This window comes from Salvelinus sp. IW2-2015, linkage group LG22 (assembly GCF_002910315.2).
Source record: "Salvelinus sp. IW2-2015 linkage group LG22, ASM291031v2, whole genome shotgun sequence".
Classification (NCBI taxonomy): domain Eukaryota; kingdom Metazoa; phylum Chordata; class Actinopteri; order Salmoniformes; family Salmonidae; genus Salvelinus; species Salvelinus sp. IW2-2015.
Window position 1 is genome coordinate 3,883,106 of NC_036862.1, and position 26,589 is coordinate 3,909,694.

At 43.0% G+C, this 26,589-nt stretch overlaps 1 protein-coding gene across 1 annotated transcript in view; it reads left to right on the forward strand.

Moving 5' to 3' along the window:
• Window positions 1-3,930: 3,930 nt before the first annotated feature.
• LOC111949798 (uncharacterized) overlaps window positions 3,931-26,589 on the forward strand; it is a 52,333-nt gene continuing 29,674 nt past the window's right edge. Inside the window, exons 1-16 of the mRNA XM_070433931.1 lie at window positions 3,931-4,318; window positions 4,514-4,737; window positions 5,341-5,502; window positions 5,647-5,826; window positions 6,394-6,514; window positions 6,626-6,715; window positions 7,786-7,963; window positions 8,236-8,398; window positions 8,602-8,790; window positions 10,148-10,322; window positions 16,242-16,381; window positions 17,669-17,779; window positions 18,062-18,267; window positions 22,224-22,381; window positions 22,901-23,128; window positions 23,358-23,693. Of these exons, the coding sequence (XP_070290032.1) occupies window positions 4,171-4,318; window positions 4,514-4,737; window positions 5,341-5,502; window positions 5,647-5,826; window positions 6,394-6,514; window positions 6,626-6,715; window positions 7,786-7,963; window positions 8,236-8,398; window positions 8,602-8,790; window positions 10,148-10,322; window positions 16,242-16,381; window positions 17,669-17,779; window positions 18,062-18,267; window positions 22,224-22,381; window positions 22,901-23,128; window positions 23,358-23,693 (2,809 nt within the window). The 5' untranslated portion in view covers window positions 3,931-4,170. The remainder of the gene's footprint in view (window positions 4,319-4,513; window positions 4,738-5,340; window positions 5,503-5,646; window positions 5,827-6,393; window positions 6,515-6,625; window positions 6,716-7,785; window positions 7,964-8,235; window positions 8,399-8,601; window positions 8,791-10,147; window positions 10,323-16,241; window positions 16,382-17,668; window positions 17,780-18,061; window positions 18,268-22,223; window positions 22,382-22,900; window positions 23,129-23,357; window positions 23,694-26,589) is intronic.

Here is a 26,589-nt window from a genome sequence, read left to right on the forward strand (position 1 = left end):
ACCAACTCTCTTAGGTAACTAGCTAGTTGTCATTGACAGGGCATTGTCATTGACAGGGCATAGTCCAGAGTTTCTGTGGTGAATTATGTAGGTTATTCCATGTAGCCAAAGTCCATTCTTCTTTAAAAAATAAAGTGGAAAAATATATTATGTGAAATGTCCTCGAGAGTGGATAACAGTGTATTGCAAGGTCTGAACAAGGGGGGAAACAGCTAACTTCCTCTAATTCTAMAMATTTCGCCATGGGGCAAAGAGAAAATGCTCCTTTTTTAAAGGAAATGTCCTGCAATTCTACACATATTGCCATTGGACAATATGCCAATATTGACATTTTGCAATGAGGCAGAGAGGCTAATTTCCTGTAATTCAACTTTTTTTGCCATCACTTCATATGCTATCTAGGGAGGAGGATTTAGCATTTTTAAAGCTAATTTCCTGTAATTCAACTTTTTTTGCCATCACTTCATATGCTATCTAGKGATGGGGAACCACCAGCGGTGGATTAAGGCCACCTGCTTATGCTTGTGCAGAAGGTTGACTTCTGAACATACTGCAGGTTATTACATAAAGAAAATGAGAAGTAAAAACAGGTTTAGCCCCTGGTTCGACCGTGATCTGGCAGAGTTCCTCAAGAATTGCATTTGGCGAAAGGCTCGGCACACGTATACTCAGGCTGACTGGCTCTCGTTCAGGCAAATGAGAAATGAGTGCATCAGGCTATCCGGAAGGCCAAAGTKAGTTACTTTAAGAAGCAGTTCTCTCTCTGTGGGTCTAATGCAACTAGCCCCGATGCTCCTCCCTCTTTTTCCCCTGCCCTGCTACAAAGTTTCTCCCTGCAGGCGGTCACTAAGTCCGAGGTGTTAAAGGAGCTCCTTAAACTTGACCCCCCAAAAACATCTGCKTCAGATGGTTTAGACCCTTTCTTCTTTAAGGTTGCTGCCCCTATAATCGCCAAGCCTATCTCTGACCTTTTTAACCTGTCTCTCCTCTCTGGGGAGGTTCCCTTTGCTTGGAAGACAGCCACAGTCCATCCTTTATTTAAAGGGGGAGATCAAGCTGATCCTAACTGTTATAGGCCTAATTCTATTTTGCCCTGTTTATCCAAAGTGTTGGAAAAACTTGTCAATAATCAACTGACTGGCTTTTCTTATATTATTCTCTCTGGTATGCAATCTGGTTTCCGCTCAGGTTATGGATGTATCATCGCAACCTTAAAGGTCCTCAATGATGTCACCATTGCCCTTGATTCTAAGCAATGTTGTACTGCTATTTTTATTGACTTGGCCAAAGCTTTTGATACAGTAGACCATTCCATTCTAAGGAGTATTGGTGTCTGAGGGGTCTTTGGCCTGGTTTCTCAAAGAGTGCAGTGTATGAAGTCAGAACATCTGCTGTCTCAGCCACTGCCTGTCACCAAGGGTGTACCCCAAGGCTCGATCCTAGGTCCCACGCTCTTCTCAATTTACATCAACAACATAGCTCAGGCAGTAGGAAGCTCTCTCATCTATTTATATGCAGATGATACAGTCTTATACACAGCTGGCCCCTCCCGGGATTTTGTGTTAAATGCTATACAACAAAGCTTTCTTAGTGTCCAACACGCTTTCTCTGCCATTAACCTTGTTCTGAACACCTCCAAAACAAAGGTAATGTGGTTTAGTAAGAAGAATGCCTCTCTCTCCACAGGTGTGATTACTACCTCTGAGGGTTTAGAGCTTGAGGTAGTCACCTCATAGAAGTACTTGGGAGTATGGCTAGACGGTACACTGTCCTTCTCTCAGCACATATCAAAGCTGCAGGCTAAGGTTAAATCTAGACTTGGTTTCCTCTATCGTAATAGTTCCTCTCACCCAAGCTATCAAACTAACCCTGATTCAGATGACCATCCTACCCATGCTAGATTATGGTGATGTAATTTATAGATCGGCAGGTAAGGGTGCTTTCAAGTAGCTAGATGTTCTCTGCCATTCGGCCATCAGATTTTCCACCAATGCTCCTTATATAACGTTTCAGGTAAAACCCAAGTGCAGACTGTGCTGAAGTAATAATGTTTATTACAGCAACAGGCAAACGACAGGCAGGGGTCGATAATCCAGAGTAGTGGGTCAAAGGTACAGGACGGCAGGCTCAGGTCAGGCAGAGGTCGGTAATCCAGAGTAGGGGCAGGGTCAGGCAGAGTGGTCAGGCAGGCGGGCTCAGAGTCCGGACACGGAAGGGTCAAAACCAGGAGGGCGAGAAAAGGAGAGACTGGGGGGGAAAGCAGGAGCTGAGAGAACCGCTGGTTGACTTAACAAACAAGACGAACTGGCAACACACAAACAGAGAACACAGGTATAAATATACAGGGCACAATGGGGAAGATGGGCAACACCTGGAGGGGGGTGGAGACAATCACAAGGACAGGTGAAACAGATCAGGGCGTGACACCTTATAGGACACATCACTGCACTCTATACTCTTCTGTAAACTGGTCATCCCTGTATACCAGTTGCAAGACCCACTGGTTGATGCTTATTTATAAAACCCTCTTAGGCTTCACTCCCCCCTATCTGAGATATCTCCTGCAGCCCTCATCCTCCACATACAACACCCGTTCTGCCAGTCACATTTTGTTAAAGGTCCCCAAAGCACACACATTTATGGGTCGCTCCTCTTTTCAGTTCGCTGCAGCTAGCGACTGGAACGAGCTGCAACAAACACTCAAACTGGACAGTTTTCCTCAATCTATTCATTCAAATACTCAATCATGGACACTCTAACTGACAGTTGTGGCTGCTTTGCGTGATGTATTGTTGTCTCTACCTTCTTGCCCTTTGTGCTGTTGTCTGTGCCCAATAATTGTTGTATCCTGTTTTGTGCTGCTACCATGTTGTGCTGCTGCCATGTTCTGTTGCTACCATGTTGTTGTCATGTTGTGGTTGCGCATGCTATATTGTTGTCTTAGGTCTCTCTTTATTTTTATTTTTAATCCCAGCCCCCATCCCCGTCGGAGACCTTTTGCCCTTTGGTAGGCCGTCATTGTAAGTAAGAATTTGTTCTTAACTGACTTCGCCTAGTTAAATAAAGGTTAAATAAATGAAATAAAATATTACACATCCAGGCACACCTCACGTGTGTTTACACACTCAAGCATATACACACACACACACACACACCAACACACACACACACACACACACACACACAACACACACACACACACCACACACACACACACACCACATGCGCGCGCACATGCGCATGCAATTCCTAGTGTACACACACACGCACATTCCTAGTGTACACACACACACACAAACACACATGGCATGCACATTCCTAGTGTACACACACACACACACACACGACACACACATTACTGCTGAGTGATCCCGCAATCCAGCCGCTTATTCGCATAAGTAGAACACGTTATGCGAGCGCAAAGTTGTACACATCCTAGGTACACACACAGCACACACACACACACACACACACACACACACACACACACACACACACACACACACACACACACACAGAGCTTTGCATTATACACTTTACTTTTGTATTGTGGTTTCTAGGCAGTTGACCTATATTCAAACTGCTACTTTTTTTCATTGATATTTATTTGGTAGGTGGTATTGATTTAGTACATGTGTATGCGTATGTGTACCACTTGATAAAAGCCAGGACAGGCCCGTTATCATGAGGAAGCAAAGGGTGAAGATGTTACCTCGGATTTTGAACACAATCTGGCAGCCTTTCAGTACACAGGACAAAGTTTGACTGGATAAGCAGCAAAACAAAGTATTAATTTCTCACGACCACTCTTTGACCTAGGCAAAACGGCAAACAGACACCATCTGAAAAACAATTAGCTAATTCTAAACATTCAAATAAATAGTAAATTCCTAGAATTCTGGGAGAATTGCAATGAACCGTAAAGCAAAGTTGTGATGATGTGACGAGAGCCAAATCACTATCAATTCAATATCAGTTCCGTGGTAGGATTGATATGAACAAAGCCTGTAATCTGACCTGGATGCATAGGGTTGCCATTTTCAACCCACCAGCCTCCCATGTTACCCTACCTCTCAGGCCCCATCAATTATTCAGTAGGCCAGGGAAAGTGCTGGTCTCCAGTCCCYCACTGAGTCTGGGACAGCAGTAGCAGGATCGTCCAGGACCGGGATGATGCTAAGGAAGTTAGGGCCAGGAGTCTGCAGGTGGCCAACCCTGCTGCTTTGGTGCCTGTATGTCTTCGTGGAGGAGCACACTGTCTATGGCCACAACAGAACTGTGGGAACCAGGGAGATGGAGAGGCCATTTTGTGAACAAGGTAGACACACTGTATGTCTCTGCATGCTTATAYAGACCTGAGAATAATTATGATCCTATTGTGAGGCTATTGTGTTTTAKCTGTGTGTGGCATGAGAGASAMAACCTGACTTTGCCACCTTGKRACAGCGCATGAAAACCCTTAGTGGTACACTACCACTACCGTTTTGTGGTAAAGCTCTATTCATTCAAACAGGATACTATTGTCCAGTGGGAAGTCCCACACCAGTGCCTTGTCCGAAGGGTACGTTTGGGCCGACGGTTGGTGCTAGATCCATGGACAGCTGTCTCAGCTGCCCAACCAACCACTATTGTCCGCGACCTGCTCTGACCTCCGGCATACCCTGTGGAGCCTGGGCACAGCAGCCCCTACCTGGCCAGGACAGATGTGTGTGTCTTGGAGAAGGGCAAACCTTCCAGGTGTGTGTTTGTGTGTGTGTGTGTGTTTACGTATGTTCTTGTGTGCGTGTGTGTGTGGGCGTGCGTGTGTGTGTGTGGGTGCAAAGCCCTTCCTTTTTGTTTTGTATTGTGTATCAATGACTCTGTCCTGTCAGTCCTCCGTAGTATCAGGCACACAGGTTGCATGCAAGAACAGTTAACACAATATACAGTATATCCACTTGGTTCATGGGTTCAATCTGTAGCCCGCGGCTCAGAATGTTTCATATCAAGTTTCAACATAGCCGGAGTCTAATTTCCATCCGTGTCAGTCACCCAGTGACTGTTGAGCCTTCCACTCAGCAGCTCATGTTCAAAGGGGAAATGACTCTAGGTACTCTGAATGACTTCCAGGTATTGGGTGTTGATCTAAGCGTTTGAATGTCAAATCAAATCAAAATCCAATTGCATTTGTCACATGCTTCGTAAACAAGTGCGTGGGGAGAGTCCAGTGTGTGTGCTTTGAGTCAAACGAGTTTTGCAAAAGGTCTAATGTCCATTTGTGTGTGTTTGTGTGTTGGTATGTGTTTGTGTGTGTGTTGGTGTGATGTGTGTGTGTGGGTGTGTGTGCATGTGCCAATTTAGGCCAGTGATGGGCAGTGCCCCTGTGCCCTAGGGTACCGCCTCATGGGCCAAGGGGACACTTGTTTGCACAGTGTGTATGATATTTGTAGAGATGGAAGAGCAAGGACACAACATGGAACCTGTCTGGACAGGCAGCAGTGGGCACAGCACTGTACCCAGCAGGTTAGGAGAAGTTAACTCACCCATGCATGCACACACACACCCTGCACACACACACAGAAACTCTACATTCTGTGTAGAGTGTACATTCTTTTCCTTTAGTCTGTAGGTCAACAGATCCCAAGTGTTCCTCTCTTCCTCTCCCAGGTGTGTCTCTCTCCAGGGGACTACCAGGGCTTTGATGGAGCTCTGGGCCTGTGTCTGTGCAGGGAACCCCCAGAGAGAGCTGTGTGTGGGGGYTGGTGTAGGAGCAGGCCAAAGCTGGCAATGCATTTAGTGTGTGCTGCTGTAGACTTGCAGCTGGTATTTAGCAACTCTGAAGGCCAGGTAAGCCATGATGTCTTGAGCATGTGTAGGAAAGAGTTGCATGGCAGACCCATTATGCGCACATACTCACACAAGGCACCACGCACACACACACACACTGTATGCAACCAATAAAAATGTGGATTTGATACACACACACGTACGATTATTTGTCTCTCTGAAATTAAACCATCAAGCGATGTCTGTCATTGAACAACCCCATGCCATGATTAGATAGTGAAAAAACACACTGATCTCTTTCATAATTTCTTTAAACAATAAAAGCTAATTTACCAACATTTCTGAACATGGATATATAGCATTTTGGAATGAAACTCTTCAATTACAAACACTTGATCCTGTCCCCTTAACTCCAACCAACATCCATAGGACCATTTTATTGAAAAAGTGATAGGTATACAGTACACTAGCTTGAGTTAAAACGTAGCTTGTACAACCACAGAAGATGCACTGAATAAACTTGGAAATCACATACTTGGATATCATATGCTTGGACATCATAGACAGCCACATAGAGTAACAACCTGACATAGTTATCAGTAAACGGCCCTGTGTGTTCTCTAACAGGTGAGTGTCTCCGGGAGTGTGCTGCTGGAGACCGTGTTCAAACGCTGGGACTCCCAGGGGACCTTGCAGTGTGACGGTCGCCACAATGTCTCCCTTCCTGTGTACACAGTGCAGACAAATGGTGAGCTCCTCAGATACAGCGTGCGACCAGTTACAATAGGCCCTTAATACATGGTAGGACCAATAATAACAATGACTGTCTTTGTGTGTGTGTCTGCTTTAAAAAAAAAAGATGCAGGGTTCCTTGGTCTCCTCAATGACATCCCAGCGGCGATTCAGAAGCTATTTCCAGAGAAAAGCGTGGGAACGCACATCTCTACAGGTTACCTATCATCAAAGAATGATTCAAMACCTACAGTGCTGTGAAAAAGTATTTTCCCTACTTTTGCGTATTTTTTATAATGAATGTTGTCAGATCTTCAACCAAAACCTAATATTAGATAAAGGGAACCTGAGTGAACAAATAACACAACAGTTACATACTMATTTCATTTATTTCATGAACAAAGTTATGCAACACCCAATGCCCCGGTTTGAAAAAGTATTTGCCCCCTTACACTCAATAATTGGTTGTGTCACCTATAGCTGCAGTGACTCCAACCAAACGCTTCCTGTAGTTGTTGATCAGTCTATCACATYGCTGTGGAGGAATTTTGGCCCACTTCTCCAGGCAGAACTGCTTTAACTCAGTGACATTTGTGAGTTTTCAAGCATGAACTGCTCGTTTCAAGTCACAACATCTCAATTGGGATTAAGTCTGGACTTTGACTAGGCCGTTCCAAAACTTCAAATTTGCTGCTTTTTAGCCATTTTCATGTAGACTTGATTGTGCGTTTTGGGATCATTGTCTTGCTGCATGACCCAGCTACATTTCAGCTTCAGCTCACAGATGGATGGCCCGACATTCTYCTGTAGATTTCTCTGGTGCAGAATTCATGGTTCCTTCTATTAAGGCAAGTCGTGCAGGTCCTGAGGCAGCAAAGCATCTCCAAACCATCACACTACCACCMCCATGCTTGACCGTTGGTATAAGGTTCTTACTGTGGAATGCAGTGTTTGGTTTTTGCCAGGCATCGTTTTTGTTATTTGTAAAGTCAGGTTCCCTTTATCTAATATTAGGTTTTGGTTGAAGATCTGATAACATTCAGTATAAAAAAATATGCAAAATAAGAGAAAATAATAAAGGGGGCAAATACTTTTTCATGGCACTGTAAATGTTATCCTAATTTTACTGTCCCAACACACTTACTGATAAAATATTCTCTCTGTGATTCATTCGTTAATCCATCCATCCATCTATCCATTCCTCCGTTTGTTTCTTTGTTCTTTTGTTAATTTGTTAATTCATTAATTCAACCATCCATCCATCCCTCCATGACTATTTTCAACCAGGTGACTCTGGTGTCAGAGAGGAAGGAGGGGCTGGGTCTGATTGGTCCAGCAGATCGACCATCTGGGGAGGAACCATAAACTCCAGCTCTGTGGGGATTCTGAACCCCACTGCATGTCTACACCTAGGGGACACACTGCTCTTCACTGTCACCAGACAACACTACCCTCAGTATGATGTGTAAGTCAATCAAACTGCTCCTGATAGTGGATTTTCTACACTTCGCTCTCAGAAATGTGTTTTTTATTTGCATAGGACTTGAAGATTTTTACAAATAAAATGTCAAACCTCTTCATCTGAGACAGGGTGCTGTTGCAAATCCAACGCACTTCTGAAAGTGCAGTATGGAAAAGCCACCATCTGCAACAATTATTTTGGCCTTTGCGTGGGTATCTTTCTATGAGCAGTATTTTCTTTATCCTTTTTTTACTGCTTCCTGTCTTGTTGTCCAGAGAGAACCTGTACAATACCAACCGTGACTTTGACTGGGGTTCTCTGAGGCTGCTGGCTGAGGACCTGACACTGGCCAGGACTCCACCGACACTCTTCTCCTTGGTCTTCACTCAACCTGGGGTGTACGCCTTCAAACTCAGTGACCATCAATACAAACACATGGTATTACCCTGTTTGCTCGTACAGAGCCTTAGAGGTCCATACCTAATGAACAAAATGGGTGAAAGATGCAATAGTTGTATAGTAATGCCCTGCTCCTCTTCATTTTTTAAAGTGTGTTATGCAGTAACTTTAAACGGATAAAAGTGAAATCCATAAGCCTTCCCAATATCTAAAGCCAATATGCTCACGTGCTCCTCTTACAGTATGTGAGGGTAATGCCAGCAGGTGGACAGTGCTATGAGGCTGGACCGTTCTTCCCCACTGTCCCCCATCATCTGACAAGGATGGGCATCGCCAAGAGACGACACCTGCTTCTACGCCCTGACTGGTTGGTGACAGGAGGACTGCTGCTTGGTGCTGTGGTCATCCTCAGCCTGTGTGTGACACTGCTGGTGAGAGCACTTCTTGGCGTTGACAGGCACACACATATGCGTCCTCACAGGCATGCCTTGATTGCAAGCGCACACACACGTCAATAAACATTATTGGCAAGTATAATGGGGAAATTTCCGTTTAGAATATGCATATGTGTAACAGTTAAGAACGTAGTGGAGATTGGGGTCAGTCGAGCCAAAGGGTTAGTTGAGTCACCCCTTCTTTCTAGGAAACTATACATAAAATGAATCATGTGACCAAATATTTAGKAATAAAAAAAGAAAGAAAAGTGGTAAGCAAGGTAGGTTCAAAAAACAGATTTTCACAAAGTCAGATTAATGTATTGTGTTATAGCTTTCATGATGCTTGTATCTAAGCCCAAACTGATCATTTTAATACTGTTCTATACATCAATTAGAGACTCTATAAGCTTATACAGTATATGCAGTCCTAAACCAAGCATGAAAGTGCATCTGTGTAGCTGTGTGGGATCATATAGTCAAAATGGTTGCTGTGGGGCAGTGGTGGAAAGTACTTAAAGTAAAAATACTTTAAAGTACTACTTAAGTCGTTTTTTGGGGGTATGTGTACTTTTATATTTTTGACAACTTTTACTTTTACTTCACTACATTCCTAATGAAAATAATGTACTTTTTACTCCATACATTTTCCCTGACACCCAAAAGTATTCAATACATTTTGACTGTTTAGTAGGACAGGAAAATGGCCAAATTCACACACTTATCAAGAGAACATCCTTAGTCATCCCTACTGCCTCTGATCTGGTGAACTCACTAAACACAAATGCTTTGTTTGTAAATTATGTCTGCGTGTTGTAGTGTGCCCCTGGCTATCCATAAAATAAAATAAGAACAAGAAACTTGTGCCGTCTGGTTTGCTTAATATAAGCAATTTGAAGTATTCTTTTAATGGATGACTTTCACTTTAACTTGAGTATTTTTCTATTAAGGTATCTTTTACTTTTACTCAGGTATGACATTTGGGAACCTTTTCCACCAGTGTATTTTTCCTTTCTGTATTGCACATGATTTTCAGTGTTCTATTTGTGACACTCAAGGTGCGGGTTGATGGTCACTAGACCTTGATACTGAATGTTATGGATTATTATGATTGGGATCTGTTGATTGCAGCCAGAATGGAGGTACAAGGACACTGAGTATTCACTGTTCTATTGTATTGATGACATTCTGTAGCAGGTGACAAATTCACTTGCTTTTTTGTTTCGACTTCCTACAAGCCTCTCGGGCTGCTGTTGACTACCTTTTYGATTCTAGTGGAGCAAAGGTCACGCACATTGTACACACAATTCTGTTTTTACACACAAGTCAGACAGATTTGTATTCCCATGTGTAGATCTTGTTTCGGGAGTATGGCTGGCCAGAGAAAATGGCCACCAGAGCCCAGTACCGTACACTCCAGCTCCAGTACCCCATGGAAGACTACTCCTCAAAGGGTTCCAGGGTGACGACATTAAAGAAGTACCACAGAAACCTCCAGGCCAGGATGACAGAGGCCTCTGTACAGCCCGGTACAGTATAATATATCCTCCTCATTCCCACTCACTCTTCACCCACCATAGCCCATGTGCAAGCAAGCTACCCAACCACCTTATTATACAACATTCCCAGGAACCGGACCATAGTATAACAGCTCACACCTGTACCCTTTACTACCTTACACAACCCTGTTTACACATAAGGGAGACTGACCCTTAGACACCCAAAAGCCACAACCAATCACACTGGTGTGGTGCTTGCAAAATACCACCATTCACGTGAATGCTCACGCAATATCAACAGCCACACATACTACAACTGAAACAATCTTGATCAAGTTGGACAATCAGCCCAAATACGCTTAGATTTGTTATATTTATATTTTGGCAATATATATTTTTTCAATTTACATTGCAACGAAATCACTGCAGTGGTGTAAGAACAAGACCAGTATACAGAAAAATATGCCCAGTAGCTGATTCAGCAYAATATAGAATGGGAAACTTGTTTTATGTGAACCAATGATATCATAGACAGGACAATCAGTGCAAGACAGTACAATAGGGACACAATGTTACAGCAATATCAGTAGTGTGGGTAAAATCACTGGGGAAGACAAGCCAGAAAAAAGCCACATTACAACCTATGTGTTGTGATAATCGCATTGTTTGCTGTATAACCTGTTCGTTCTATCAATCAACCAATCAATCCAATTTATTTATAAAGCCCTTCTTACATCAGCTGATATCTCAAAGTGCTGCACAGAAACCCAGCCTAAAACCCCAAACAGCAAGCAATGCAGGTGTAGAAGCACGGTGGCTAGGAAAAACTCCCTAGAAAGGCCAGAACCTAGGAAGAAACCTAGAGAGGAACCAGGCTATGAGGGGTGGCCAGTCCTCTTCTGGCTGTGCCGGGTGGAGATTATAACAGAACATGGCCAAGATGTTCAAATGTTCATAGATGACGAGCAGGGTCAAATAATAATAATCACAGTGGTTGTAGAGGGTGCAACAGGTCAGCACCTCAGGAGTAAATGTCAGTTGGCTTTTCATAGCCGATCATTCAGAGTATCTCTACCACTCCTGCTGTCTCTAGAGAGTTGAAAACAGCAGGTCTGGGACAGGTAGCACGTCCGGTGAACAGGTCAGAGTTCCATAGCCACAGAACAGTTGAAACTGGAGCAGCAGCACAACCAGGTGGACTGGTGACCGCAAGGAGTCATCAGGCCAGGTAGTCCTCAGGCATGGTCCTAGGTCTCAGGTCCTCCGAGAGAGAGAGAAAAAGAGAGAGAATTAGAGAGAGCATAATTAAATTCACACAGGACACCGGATAAGACAGGAGAAATACTCCAGATATAACAGACTGACCCTAGCCCCCCGACACATAAACTATAGCAGCATAAATACTGGAGGTTGAGGCAGGAGGGGTCGGGAGACACTCTGGCCCCGTCCAACGACACCCCCGGACAGGGCCAAACAGGCAGGATATAACCCCACCCACTTTGCCAAAGCACAGCCCCCACACTACTAGAGGGATATCTTCAACCACCAACTTACCATCCTGAGACAAGGCCTAGTATAGCCCACGAAGATCTCCCCCACGGCACAACCCAAGGGGGGCGCCAACCCGGACAAGAAGATCACGTCAGTGACTCAACCCACTCAAGTGACGCACCCCTCCTAGGGAMGGCATGGAAGAGCACCAGTAAGCCAGTGACTCAGCCCCTGTAATAGGGTTTGAGGCAGAGAATCCCAGTGGAGAGAGGGGAACCGGCCAGGTAGAGACAGCAAGGGCAGTTCATTGCTCCAGTGCCTTTCCGTTCACCTTCACACTCCTGGGCCAGACTTAACTCAATCATAGGACCTACTGAAGAGATGAGTCTTCAATAAAGACTTAAAAGTTGGGACCGAGTCTGCGTCTCTCACATGGGTAGGCAGACCATTCCATAAAAATGGAGCTCTATAGGAGAAACCCTGGCTCTTGCTTAGAAATTCTAAGCAAGAGCCAATAAGGAGGCCTGCGTCTTGTGACCGTAGCGTACATGTAGGTATGTACGGTAGGACTAAATTGGAAAGATAGGTAGGTAGTTCTTATGCCTTGCTACCGTGATATATAGGCCTAAGGTCGAGACAATAAGAAGACACAGTGGCAGAATAAATTCAACCACAACTTTGCTTCATCACAAAACCAGAGAGAAACCTCTGTCCACAAAGCAAATTACATGTAACAAACAGTTACATTACCCACAGCATAGTCAGGCAAGGTAATGTTTCCGACATTTTCGGACTACTAAACAACTATTAATTTAGAACCACAGAGAGTTACCGTAAGTCGCAAGGAAACAGGAGCTGCCTCCACTATTCCAGCACCATTTCAACTTCATTATTTCAACATCATCAARTCACCTATGCTTAGTCTAATACAGTGACAACTAGAAGATACCAAAAACAATTTAGTCCAATCAACAAAAGCTAAATATGATTTGGCTGTCCATGGTTCTGATTTCTCTGTGTACGCGTGCTTGCGTGCAAGTAGAAAAAAACATGTTGACTCACCCAGTTTGTAGAAACGCCAATGCCATCCCCCTCTCTTCCATGAGACGAAACAGTCTATAACTCRGTCATACAATACGCTTTTAGTTTTTAGTTTTTGTTATCCTAGGCTACCTGGCTAAAATGCTTGCTCGCTAGACTAACTTCCTTTCATGGGCAACGTTAGCTTGTTAACATTAGCCTACTACAACTAGCTACATATTGAACTTCTATCCTCTCAGGCYAGGGGCACAAAGGATGACTTTATGGTTGGATCAGAATCACCAATAAAATCATTGGCCAGTATGGAGAATTAAGTAAAACCCACAAGTCCAAATCCCTAAGTTATGAAAGGGACAGTTTTAGCTAGTTAGCTAGCCTCCAGAGGACAACAACACAATGAGATGCAACAATTCTAGTTTTTTCTGTATTTTGATGTTTTGCTCTCGATGTGATGTGAATTGTGTGAAGCCAAATCCAAACTGGCTTCCCTTGACCCTTTTTTTGGTGTGCCAGGACCGTTCACAGTTGAGGTCAGTCAGATTAGCTTTTATTTTTTACTTTATTTTATCAAGGGAGGCCAAATGCTCGCTGGCTTCCCTTGAGTTCAATGGCTTCCCTAGCATTCAATACTATGGGCAGAAACGTCATACCAGACAGCATCAAATAGGCCTAGATTTGTGGAAGGTACTACACAGTGCAAAGACCCCTTTGCGCACTCAACGTCTGTCGAGATATGTTGAGTTTCCTTGTAGCCTATTGCCTGAATGCAAAACAATGTTCTGTCTGTTTGCTAATTTTCATGGCCTAAAATAAATGTGTTCATATGGGCAGAATATTATCTATCGGCTATAGTAGAATATTATCTATAGGCTATAGTAGAACACATTTTTATCAKTTATGAAAATAGAACATTCCATGTGAAAACAATGTATCTGTAAAAGGCCGACATTTGGACGTTTCAATTAAAAAATACTGTCTCATGACTATAGAAACTGAAACATTGTGATTTTAGAGACAGAAAGTAACAATAGGCTATGATKAAAGAGTTAGGCTATACACTCTTAGAAAAAAGGGTTCCAAAATGGTTCTGACGCAGAACGCGTTTTGGTTCCAGGTAGAACTATTTTGGGTTCCATGTAGAACCCTCTGGAAACGGTTCTACATGGAACCCAAAAGGGTTCTACCTGGAACCAAAATGGGTTCTTCAAAGGGTTTTCCTATGGGGACAGCCTGAAGAATCCTTTTTGGTTCTACAGATGGCACCTTTTTTTCCTAAGAGTGTACTGGGCTCTCACCATCGTCCTCATTATCATTGTTCACATCATTCAAATTGAATCAAGTCACAATTAACAGCTTTGGTATCGACATCAGTGAGCAGGCTTTCCGAGTGAGGAGAGACACATGGGTAAGCCTACCAAAGGAAAACGTCTGAAAACAAAAATTATGAAATTCAAGCCACAGAAATACAATGTTTATGTAAAATGTCTATATGTCCCCCTAAATTTGAAGTCTAATATGTCCATTTAATATAAGAAAACATAACCAAATCCATTTGGCTACTGTTGTTTCATTTAGTCTCATTATGATATGGAAAATGTAGTCTATTTAAAAAAAAATACAGAATACCAGATTTTGAGTTGACTCCACAGGCTATTATTCTATCAAGATCTACCCGAGGTTCAACTTGAAGGCAAGGTCATCTTAAAACTATTTTGATACTCACCTCAAGTCTTGATAATATGAATGAGAATGTAGTCCATTTTGTTTTGAAATCAGTATTTAAAGTGTTGGTCCCATGCTTCATGAGCTGAAAGAAAAGATCCCAGAAATGTTCCATATGCACAAAAAGCTTATTTCTCTCAAATTTGTGCACACATTTGTTTACATCCCTGTTAATGAGCATTTCTCCTTTGCCAAGATAATCCATCCACCTGACAGGTGTGGCATATCAAGAAGCTGATTAAACAGCATGATCATTACACAGGTGCGCCTTGTGCTGGGGACAATAAAAGTCCATTTAAAATGTGCAGTTTTGTCACACAACAGTGCCACAGATGTCTCAGGTTTTGAGGGAGGGTGCAATTGGCATGCTGACTGCAGGAATGTCCACCAGAGCTGTTGCCAGATAATTGAATGTTAATTTCTCTACCATAAGCCGCCTTTAACATAATTCATAATTTTAGAGAATTTGGCAGCACATCCAACCGGCCTCAAAACCGCAGACCACGTGTAACCACGCCAGCCCAGGATTTCCACATCTGGCTTTTTTCCCTGCTGGATTGTCTGAGAAGGTGGGGGGGGGGGGGGCTGAGGAGTATTTCTGTCTGTAATAAAGCCCTTTTGTGGGGAAAAACTCATTCCAATTGGCTGGGTCTGGCTCCCCAGTGGGTGAGCCTGGTTCCCAAGTGGGTGGGCCTATGCTCTCACAGGTACACCCATTGGCTGCGCCCCAGCCCGGTCATGTGAAATCCATAGATTAGGGCCTAATTTATTTATTTCAATTGACAGATTTTCTTCTATGAACTGTAACTCAGTACAACATTCTGCCCATATGAACTAATGTATATAGGCCTAGGCTACAATGTGCCCATATAAAGGAATGTATATATAATATTTGTAGCCATACGTGATTTAATGAAAAGCAGCAAACATATGCATTTAATAAAAGACTCATGAACACAATCTTGCAATAGTCTACAGCTGGCTTCACACTCACAGCTTCCCCAGCGCTTCACAGCTTCCCGGGTAAACTCGACATATATTGTAGCCTCACGGGATTGAATGAGGAGTGGAGGAAGAAGTTCAGTTCAGCTGCCGTGTTCCAGGTAAAATATGACGCACTGTAGCGGTGCTTCAGGTGAGCTTCATTCATCCTCTTGCGAATTGAATGAAAAGTGTGATACACTAAAGCCTGGCTTCCTCTGACACTCATGAACACATGCCTCTGAATACAGATATCAGTTAGTCACAGTGGGCCAAAACCTAACTGGAGAGCTGTGCACGTAACTCCGACTTTCATGTATATCATTCATGGACATCAGTTTGAGACTAAATTTGAGTTAAGAGCATGGATCTCAAGTTAAGATTCGGCTTATTAGTAGTAATAAGCTAATAAAACAAAATACCTATTCAGGATAACCTCCCTTGTTGAATATTTATCTTTGTAGCCCTCATATATATATATACAGTATATGCCATCCCATTGGGCACACACTGGTTGAATCAACACTGTTTCCACATTAAACCAACGTGGAATAGACGTTGACTTGACGTTTGTTCCCAGTGGGATTTAGCAAATGCTTTTATCCAAAGCGACTTACATATGGGTGGCGCCAGCGGGAATCGAATCCACAGCCCTTGGTTTGCAAGTGCATACTTCATGTTATACATTCTGTGTTCTRTGTAATTCTGTGGTAGCCCTGGGCTTGGAGGCAGATGAGTTCTGGGACTATGAGCATCAGGTGGACCTGGAGGCCTTCAGCACGAACACCTTCTACAGCATCCTACTAAAACACAGTGTGTCTGTCACCGCTAGACTGAGCCAGCTCAGAGGAGAGGTATAACCTTGCAGAAATGGAATAACAATAGTATTATAATGTAACTCTATAGGATTAGATTTTTTTTTATAGATTGAGCAACATGATCTCACAAACTCACAGCTATTTGACATTATATACAGTATGTACATGTATTTCTATAGGTAAGCCAAACCTCTCACTCTCACCTTCCCAAGCCTCAAATATCCCGAACGTAAAGTCCAAGTAAATCGAGACAATGTCATATTGTATAGTCTTCTCATATTGTATGACAWATTGGAATGCTTGTGTTTTTTGGGTTACACCTGTTTTTTTTTTACCATATTCAGGGCCGGTCCTAGCCTTTTTGGGGCCCTAAGCACCTCATGGGCAAAACATTTTAGTGGCCCCACTTTTAAAAACGGAGAGAAGAAAATGACGTTTTAAAATAAGTTTGCTGCAATTCTACAGATTTTGTCATGGGTTGGAGAGAAGATTTAGCAATTTTATAAAAGATTTTATGCATTCTACTCATTTTGTTATGGGGCAGAGAGAAAAATCTGCAGTTTTATTGCTCATTTCCATCAATTCTACACATTTTGCCATAGAGTGGAGATACATTTTTGTAGTTTGAAAGAATTTTCTGCAATTCTACAAATTTTCCCACGAGTTATGCCATGTCCTTTATTCCTCGGAGAGTGGGGTTACAGCCAAGGTGTGCCATTATCAACGGCAACCCTGGAGCAATTAGGGTTAAGTGCCTTGCMCAAGTGCACATCGGCACATTTTTCACCTTGTTGTCTCGGGTATTTGAACTAGCGACCTTTGGAGGTCAGGGCCCCTGCGCAAGTGCCCTGCATGCCTGGTTGGTCATTTGACCATGATTAGTACAAGTTTAGATAGCTGGCTAAACWAATTTACTGATCTAGAAATGTTTTGCTGACATGGCTCAATTGAGTGACTGACATAACAAGAGAAACACGGATGTATGCTTATGCACAACCAAATTGCACCTTGGTGTATTCTGCTTTTATAACTCAACAGTAAGTTGAACATTTATTTTGGGGTCTGGGGCCCCTTAGTGCCACGGTGCCCTAAGTGGTCACTTATCTTGCTTATGCCTGGGGCCGGCCCTGACCGTATTGGTCTTTCCTGTTTGTGGTTAGAGTATCGGAGAGTGGTTAGGATTATTACACTTCTCCGGGGAGCTGGGCCGATAACGATGTACAGTAATATGAGCAGCGTGGACCCTGCACGTCTTTGTGAACCCTGTTTTGGAGACAGAAACTTGCTATGCTCTACAGTGTTTGTTTGTGTGTGTGTCTGCAGGTGAAGGACCTGTATCAGGGGGTGATGGGCAAGCTGAAGGGGCTCCAGCTGCAGCCGGGTTGGTCTGCAGTTGGGAAGACCAGGGAGGGCTATGAGAGGCTGCGGAGGCAGGTGTGTGTTGCCCTGACCTGAATCAAATACATGATACTTGCGCTGTACAAATACCAACGGAGCTAATGAAATAGTCCCAGAAGTGTAAACCTCAAGCTAAATCAAGTGCACCTTGTATTTGACCCAGGTCTCATTGTTTCACATGCATTGCATTCTATACTAACATTGTGGTAAGTAAAGTACTGCAATACCAGATGCTATCCCCCTGTTGCCATAAGAGGGCATTGTCATGTGCCACTGTGATCCACTGTTGCCTCCATCTCTCCCACTAAACACCACCAGGTGGAGCAGGAGGTGATCCGACGCAGGTCCCTGGCCCAGCAGCTCAGACATCTCTTGGACAGTCAGCTCGGGGTCTTGAGGACGGAGCTGATGGCCCAGCAGACGGTGCACAGGACCTTCGGGGCCCATCTCAGGGAGTGTGTGAGGCTACTGGGCCAAGCAGTGGACAACACTGACCACCCTCTCTGGGATGAACACCCACAACAGTAATGTCTGAATCTGTGTCCCTTGTCTCTTCCTGTCATGCTTGTGTGTTCTGGAAAGAGCTTTGAACTACAGCTGTTTTTAATTGGCCAGGGATTTTTTATGAGAATGTTAGTTTTTCTCAATCCTGTACAAGCATGTCTTGGACCAATGTTATCATTTTACAAAACACAGAACTCGGTGGCCTTTTGCAAAACTCAAAACATAAATACATTCAACAAAACTATATTATACTGTCAACATTTCTAAATGAATAAATTCATCAAAAGACCATGACTGCCTGCAAAAAGATTAACGCAACCATGCTTATCTCTCGAGTCCAAGCAGACAAAAGAGAAAGTGAGTCTGTCTCTTTAAAAATTCCAGTAGATTAACACATTTTCTTTGTAGTCACTAAATCATATTGGTCAAAATTGGAAGAACAACTATCCAAAGGTGCAGAATTATGGGTAATTACTCTCCTTTTATGCATATTTTATACACATAAAATAAAAAATAACAAGCACATTGTGTGCAGGATTCATTCATTGGTATCATCACTATCCAAATCCATGTATTCAATACATAGCCTGGTTAGTGCATAGTTTTGTAGATTTTCCATTGGCGCACAGAAACACAATCCACAATAGAAATAAGGAACGGTTAATGTATTGCRGGAATACAACTTCTATGAATGTACAGGCCTCAATCCACACCAAAGCAAAGCTGTAAAATGGCAGGTCACAATGTTGGAGATGATGACTTAGAAGTAACCCAACTTCATTCTATACATGTCTGCAATATTGTAAAAAAAWAATAATAATACATGTGTCCCTATTGTCTAGATATTTCCCTATACTGTACATGGTATGACGCTGATAGCGTGATTTAGAATTTAGTAGTATAACGCAGTAGTATTTACTTATTGCCAGAAAGAGTGAACACATTTCTCTTCTGATGAAAATATGTGTTCATATTCGGTCAACAAAACACTTAGATGACATTTGTATTTAAAGTTCAGCAAAAGTTGGTCTAAGATATGCAAGTCAGGTCCAAAGGCCAGAAAATAAGACGTTCTGTAAATGTATTTTAAGAATTTGATTATTGCTGTTCTGTTATTGATACGTTTCAATACAGACGCAAAAATTGCTTGTACATGATAAAAAAAACGAACTCACCTCTCATTGGTCTGTTAAGATCAGGGGTGTCAAGCTTGACTCCTGGAGGGCAGCACAACAAATCAAATCAAATTGTATTATCACATGTGTCAAATATAACTGATGTAGACTTTACAGTGAAACACTTGCTTACGAACCTTTCCCAATGATGCAGAGTTTAAAAATAATATTACAAAATTTAAAAAAGAGTAACCAACAAAACTTAAATACACAAGAATGGAGCGACAGTACCAGTCAAAAGTTTGGACACACCTACTCATTCAAGGGTTTTTCTTATTTTTTAAAACTATTTTCTACATTGTAGAATAATAGTGAAGACATTAAAACTATGAAATAACACATATGGAATCATGTAGTAACTAAAAAAGTGTTAAACAAATCTAAATATTTTTTATATTTGAGATTCTTCAAAGTAGCCACCCTTTGCCTTGATGACAGCTTTGCTCACTCTTGGCATTCTCTCAACCAGCTTCATGAGGTCGTCACCTGGAATGCATTTCAATTAACAGGTGTGCCTTGTTAAAAGTACATTTGTGGAATTTCTTTCCTTCTTAATGCTTTTGAGCCAATCATTTGTGTTTTGACAAGGTATGGGGTGGTATACAGAAGATAGCCCTATTTGGTAAAATACCAAGTCCATATTATGGAAAGAACAGCTCAAAGAAGCAAAGAGAAACGACAGTCCATCATTACTTTAAGACATGAAGGTCAGTCAATGCGGAAAATGTCAAGAGCTTTGAAAGTTTCTTCAAGTGCAGTCGCAAAAACCATCAAGTGCTATGATGAAACTGGCTCTCATGAGGACCGCCACAGGAAAGGAAGACCCAGAGTAACCTCTGCTTTAGAGGATAAGTTCATTAGAGTTACCAGCCTCAGAAATTGCAGCCCAAATAAATGCTTGAGTTCAAGTAACAGACACATCTCAACATCAACTATTCAGAGGAGACTGCATGAATCAGGCCTTCATGGTCGAATTGCTGCAAAGAAACCACCACTAAAGGACACCAATATGAAGAAGAGACTTGAAATGTTTGGGATGAGTTGGACCGCAGAGTGAAGGAAAAGCAACCAACAATTGCTCAGCATATGTGGGAACTCCTTCAAGACTGTTGGAAAAGCATTCCAAGTGAAGATGGTTGAGAGAATGCCAAGAATGTGCAAAGCTATCATCAAGGCAAGGGGTGACTACTTTGTTTAATCTCAAATATACAATRTATTTTGATTTGTTTAACACTTTGTTGTTTACTACATGATTCCTTCCATATGTGTTATTTCCTAGTTTTGATGTCTTCACTATTATTCTACAATGCTGAAAATAGTAAAAATATAMAGAAAAACCCTTGAATGAGTAGGTGTGTCCAAACTTTTGACTGGTACTGTATATACACGGAGTACCAGTACCAGATCAATGAGCAGCAGTACGAGGTATTTGAGGTAGATATGTACATGAAGGCAGGGTAAAGTGACTAGGCATCCGAATGGATAATACTTGTAAAATAAAGAACAGAGTAGCAACAGCAAATKATTATTGTGAAAGTGTGTGAGTATGCGTGTGTGTGCTGTGTCGGTATGCATATGTGTTATGTGTGCGTATGTAGTGTTTGTGAATGTGTCAGGGTTTTGTGTGGGAGTGACAGTGTTGTGTATGTGAGTGAGTTTGTATGTGTATATCATGTCTAGTGAGTGTGAGTAGGGTCAGTGCAGATAGTTTGTGTACCATTAATTGACGATTTAGCAGTCTGGCTTTTAAGAAGTCTTATGGCTTGTTTGTCGGATTGTAGCAGAGTGAACAGTGTAAGGCTTGGGTGGCATTTTTTCAGGCCTTCCTCTGAAACTGCCTAATATAGAGGTCCTGGATGGCAGGGAGCTCAGCCCCAGTGATGTACTGAGCTGTCCGCACCACCCTTTGTAGCACTTTGCTGTCAAGAGTGGTGAAATTGCCATACCAAGCGGTGATGCAGCCAGTCAAGATGCTCTCGATGGTGCAGCTGTAGACATTTGAGGATCTGAGGGCCCATGCCAAATCTTTTCAGCCTTCTGGGGGGGGGGGAAGAGGAGCTGCCGTGTCCTCTTCACGACTGTGTGGGTGTGTGTGGTCCATGTTAAGTCCTTAATGATGTGGACGCCAAGGAACTTGAAGCTCTTGATTTGCTCAACAACAACCCTGTCGATGTGGATACGCACGCTCTCCCCTCTTTCTCCTATAGTCCACAATCAGMTCCTTGGTCTTACTGACATTGAGGGAGAGGTTGTTGTCCTGGCACCACACTGCTAAGTCTCTGACCTCCTCCCTGTAGGCTGACTCATCGCCGTCGGTGATCAGGCCTACCACCGCTGTGTCATCAGCAAACTTGATGATGGTGTTTGAGTCATGCGAAGCCATGCAGTCGTGGGAGAACAGGGAGTACAGGAGGGGACTAAGCACACACCCGAGGAGCCCTAGTGTTGAGGGTCAGCGTGGAGGAAAAGTTGTTGCCTACCCTTACCACCAGGAGCCGGCCTGCCAGGAAGTACAGGATCCAGTTGCAGAGGGAGGGGTTCAGTCCCAGGGTCCATGAGTTTGTTTATCCTTGCCTTTAACAGCAGTTATATTATKACCAATTAACAACAATGGAGAAATGAAAACCATCAGGAATACAGCAGCCCTTGAGAACAGGAGCTATACAGCCAAGTTAGATAGACCTTGCTATGCTTTGTGATGAGAGCGTTGTGGTACACAGTTAGAACCTTGAGTTTTCCCAATGCCTGACAATGTGACCTGACCAGAAAAAAAACTCTGGGCCCTATGATCTTTAATACAGTGCTGTTCAGAGGGTGGCGTCACTGGCATCTGAGATGGCAGAGCAGGTGTCGGGGGAGTGCCAGCGGCAGGGGGCATGGGCGACCCTGGGAGAGGGCACAGGGGCGAAGCTTCTGTGTCCCGACACTGGCGCAGTCCTTAGCAAGGAGGACATCATAGGTGAGACCTCTTACCATACTGCACCAGGCTTGAAACCGAAGGCGTAATCATTAAATAACGGTTACAGTATCTTACAGTACAGGCACACAACTGCAATAAACAGTCGTTCTAGAATCTATTATCTGTCCCTAGACAGATAATAGGTTATACTCTAGGCTCTATTATCTGTCCCTGCTAAATTTGAGAAGTTCAGAGAAATACATATTTTATATGAATGAAGATAAATAAATAGTAGTTACACACAGGAGTCACCCTGATTTGTGTTGCGTTCACTCCAAAGCTGTAGCGAGTGAAATGACACCACCTTGTGGTAGAAAGATGTTATGTATTTGTCAATGGGACAAAAGGGACAATATATCATGTAAATCAGCCTACGTTCCAGTCAGATTAATTTTGCTTCATAGACACATTGGCTGTGGTAAGAGACTTAAGTCGGATTTACTGAAATATTGTTATAATGTTTGAYATACTGCTTCCTATGAGGTGGATCAAATCCTTCTCCAACTTCATTTCTTCCAGCCCCTGACGGGTCGGTGCGTGCCTGTGGAGCGGTCCATACAGACTCTATCACAGGTCTCATACTACCGAAACCCCACACCCACATGCTCCTGGCCAGCGGGCACAGTATGCCAGTGCCCCCTGACTTCTTCCTCCACCCTCAGACTGGCAGACTGCTGCCCGTAGCTGGCAACGTGGGCTATTACCCAGCCAGCTCTACCCTAGTCTTCACAACAGACTCATGTACAGGTGAGTCAAGAGCGCTGTGTGGTAACCACAACTAGAGATCGATAGTACATGCATGACGACTTCGTAATGCACTTTAACTTTGTAAGTTTACGTACAATAAGTTCACATACAAACAATTCACACTCTTTCACTTTTTGAAGGAATAGTAATAATTTAGATTCACTCAAATCCAAATGTATGATTTAGATAAGGTTGTAGATACTTAAAATGTCCTGCTCCTTGTTATCAGGGGATATGAGAAAGTGGGAGTTTCCCCTCCTGCCGTTTGTGCCATACCCCCTCTCCCGCCATTCAGCCCAGCCCGTGACCACCCAACTGAGGGGCCTCCGCCCTGGACAAAGACTGCTGCTAGGGAGACCCATGTGTGACCCTGACACAGGCGTCCTGGTGCCCATTTTAGCTGTGACCATCCACCCTCAGACTGGGCTGGTGTACCCCCTGGGAGGTGTGCATGTGTGCCCCCTCACCCGACTGCCCCAGCCCATCCAGGTGGGGTCTCCCATGTTGGACCCCATGACAGGAAATGTGGTGCTGACTGCCGGAGTCAGTCTAGATCCAATAACAGGTCAGTACTGCCTGGGTGAACAAATAACCCACATAAATGCTGTAGTATTACTATATTTATATAGTATTCACTGTAGTGTTTTACAGGCTTTACTAAAGTGTTTTTGCGGTCACCTTATAGGCCTACTGTCATTAGCGTATAGCCTGTCATTAACGTATGGATTGGTTGCGCATTGGTGTCTAGTTTTCTAGTGAAATTGTTGACTGGAGCAAATCGAGTCTGAGTCAATATCAAGAGACCAGAAGGGGGACAAGAGGTCGGAGATAGTCAAGACCGCGACCAGAAAAGTCAAATTCAAGACCATGATTGTAATTTTGTCAAATCACCACCATAATAAGAGTTCAACATGTACAGTATGGATTTATAAAATAATGATTATAATAATATACAAATAATTATAACTTACTTATATTGTTATTCTCAATGATTTTCAGATTTAATCTTTTCTTTTCTTTTTTTTAAAATCAGGATTTTTCTTTGCTGGTCTAGCTAGCTATAAATCTAGCTAGCTAAGTCAGCCATTGGCTAGGCCATCAGAAGCTAGATAAAGGCATCTACCATTCAACTTTACAAAAACTTATGGAAACTTCTGCCTTCTTGAAGGCCAACAAGTCACTGAGCAACAGCGAGCAGTAGTTTTCCTATGGTCCAGCTAGCTATCTTTTTTTGCCGGCTAGTTTGCAGAGGCTGCAGCAGGTGTTATCAAACAGGATGTTGTTGCTCATTTGTTAGCTTCTCCTTTTTCAAGAATAACTTTCAAAAATAAGTTAATTTTCAAATTATCATCATCTGATGAGTGGGACTGTGTTTTTTATTGCAGCGTGCTTGCTGTTGTTAGCCATCTCTTTGAAAATAACTTGTGTATGAAACATCGTTGCATTTAACGTAGAACTGACAGCATTTTAGCAACATGAAAATGTATTAAAATCTGTTCATATACACCCCCAGGAAGAATATGATACTGAAAAAATATTTAAAAATCTGACAAGCGACCAATTTGGTCATTTTCACATTTTCATAAATTCTTAGAATGTTTGGGAATTACGTATACTAAGGCATTTGTGAAAATGTTACAGCAATCAATATAGAGTGAGAAAGCGGCCGTGGGTTTGGACAATTAATAGACGCTGCAGTGGATAGCGATTTACATTTGTGGAAAGTGATTTACGTTTGTGGATTGGTGATTTACATTTGTGGATTGGTGATTTACATTTGTGGAAAGTGATTTATATTGGTGGATTGGGGATTTATATTTGCGAATACATTTGGTATGATGTTGATCCCATACACCTCACTCTGACCATTTTACTCACCGGAGCAGAGCTGGTTAGGCTGTTTACATTTTATCTACAGCGTTCTTGACTATGTCTAACTTTTCTTGCCTAATGTTTACTGACACTGGTCATATTCAGCAGTTGTTGCACGTTTGTAAATTCATCAGTTGTTCTGCGCTCTGGCACAGTCAGACGAGAGTGCTCTGAAATCGGAGTAGATAGCCAGAGTGAATTTGCGAACGCAAGAGATATGCTAACTGTATAACAGTTGTTCAAGTTATTGCTAGCTAACCAAATGACACCTGCATCTCTAGCTGTGTATAGCCACCGAAAAATAACATGATATGAGGGGAAAAAGTCAGTCAGTCAGTCACTCACCCACTCATCCAATGGCAGGACATGACATCCTTCTAGCACAGGCCTGGGCAATTATTTTCCATGGAGGTCCACATTAGAATATATTTTTTGCCATTACGGCCCAGAATCTTATTACAAAATCAAATAAAATGTTATTGGTCAAATACATATGGTTAGCAGATGTTAATGCGAGTGTAGCGAAATGCTTGTGCTTCTAGTTCCGCCCATGCAGTAATATCTAACAAGTAATCTAACAATTTCACAACAACTACCTTTTACACACAAGTGTAAAGGAATGAATAAGAATATGTACATATAAATATATGGATGAGCGATGGCCGAACGGCATAGGCAAGATAGAGTAGATGGTATAGAGTACAGTATATACATATGAGATAAGTAATGTAGCGTATATTAAACATTATATAAAGTGGCATTGTTTAAAGTGACTAGTGATACATTTATTACATCCAATTTTTAAATATTAAAGTGGCTAGAGATTTGAGTCAGTATGTTGGCAGCAGCCACTCAATGTTAGTGATGGCTGTTTAACAGTCTGATGGCCTTGAGATAGAAGCTGTTTTTCAGTCTCTCGGTCCCAGCTTTGGTGCACCTGTACTGACACCACCTTCTGGATGATAGCGGGTGAACAGGAAGTAGCTCGGGTGGTTGTTGTCCTTGATGATCTTTTTGGCCTTCCTGTGACATCAGGTGGTGTAGGTGTCTTGGAGGGCAGGTAGTTTGCCCCCGGTGATGCGTTGTGCAGACCGCACCACCCTCTGGAGAGCCTTGCGGCTGTGGGCGGAGCAGTTGCCATACCAGGTGGTGATACAGCCCGACAGGATGCTCTCGATTGTGCATCTGTAAAAGTTTGTGAGTGTTTTTGGTGACAAGCCGAATTTCTTCAGCCTCCTGAGGTTGAAGAGGCGCTGTTGCGCCTTCTTTAACACTCTGTCTGTGTGGGTGGACCATTTCAGTTTGTCCGTGATGTGTACGCCGAGGAATTTAAAACTTTCCACCTTCTCCACTACTGTCCCGTCRATGTGGATGGGGGGGTGCTCCATCTATGTTTCCTGAAGTCCACGATCAACTCAACTTGTTTTGTTGACGTTGAATGTGAGTTTTTTTCCTGACACCACACTCTGAGGGCCCTCACCTCCTCGTCGTTGTTGGTAATCAAGCCTACCACTGTAGTGTCGTCTGCAAACTTGATGATTGAGTTGGAGGCGTGCATGGCCACGCAGTCATGGGGGAACAGGGAGTAC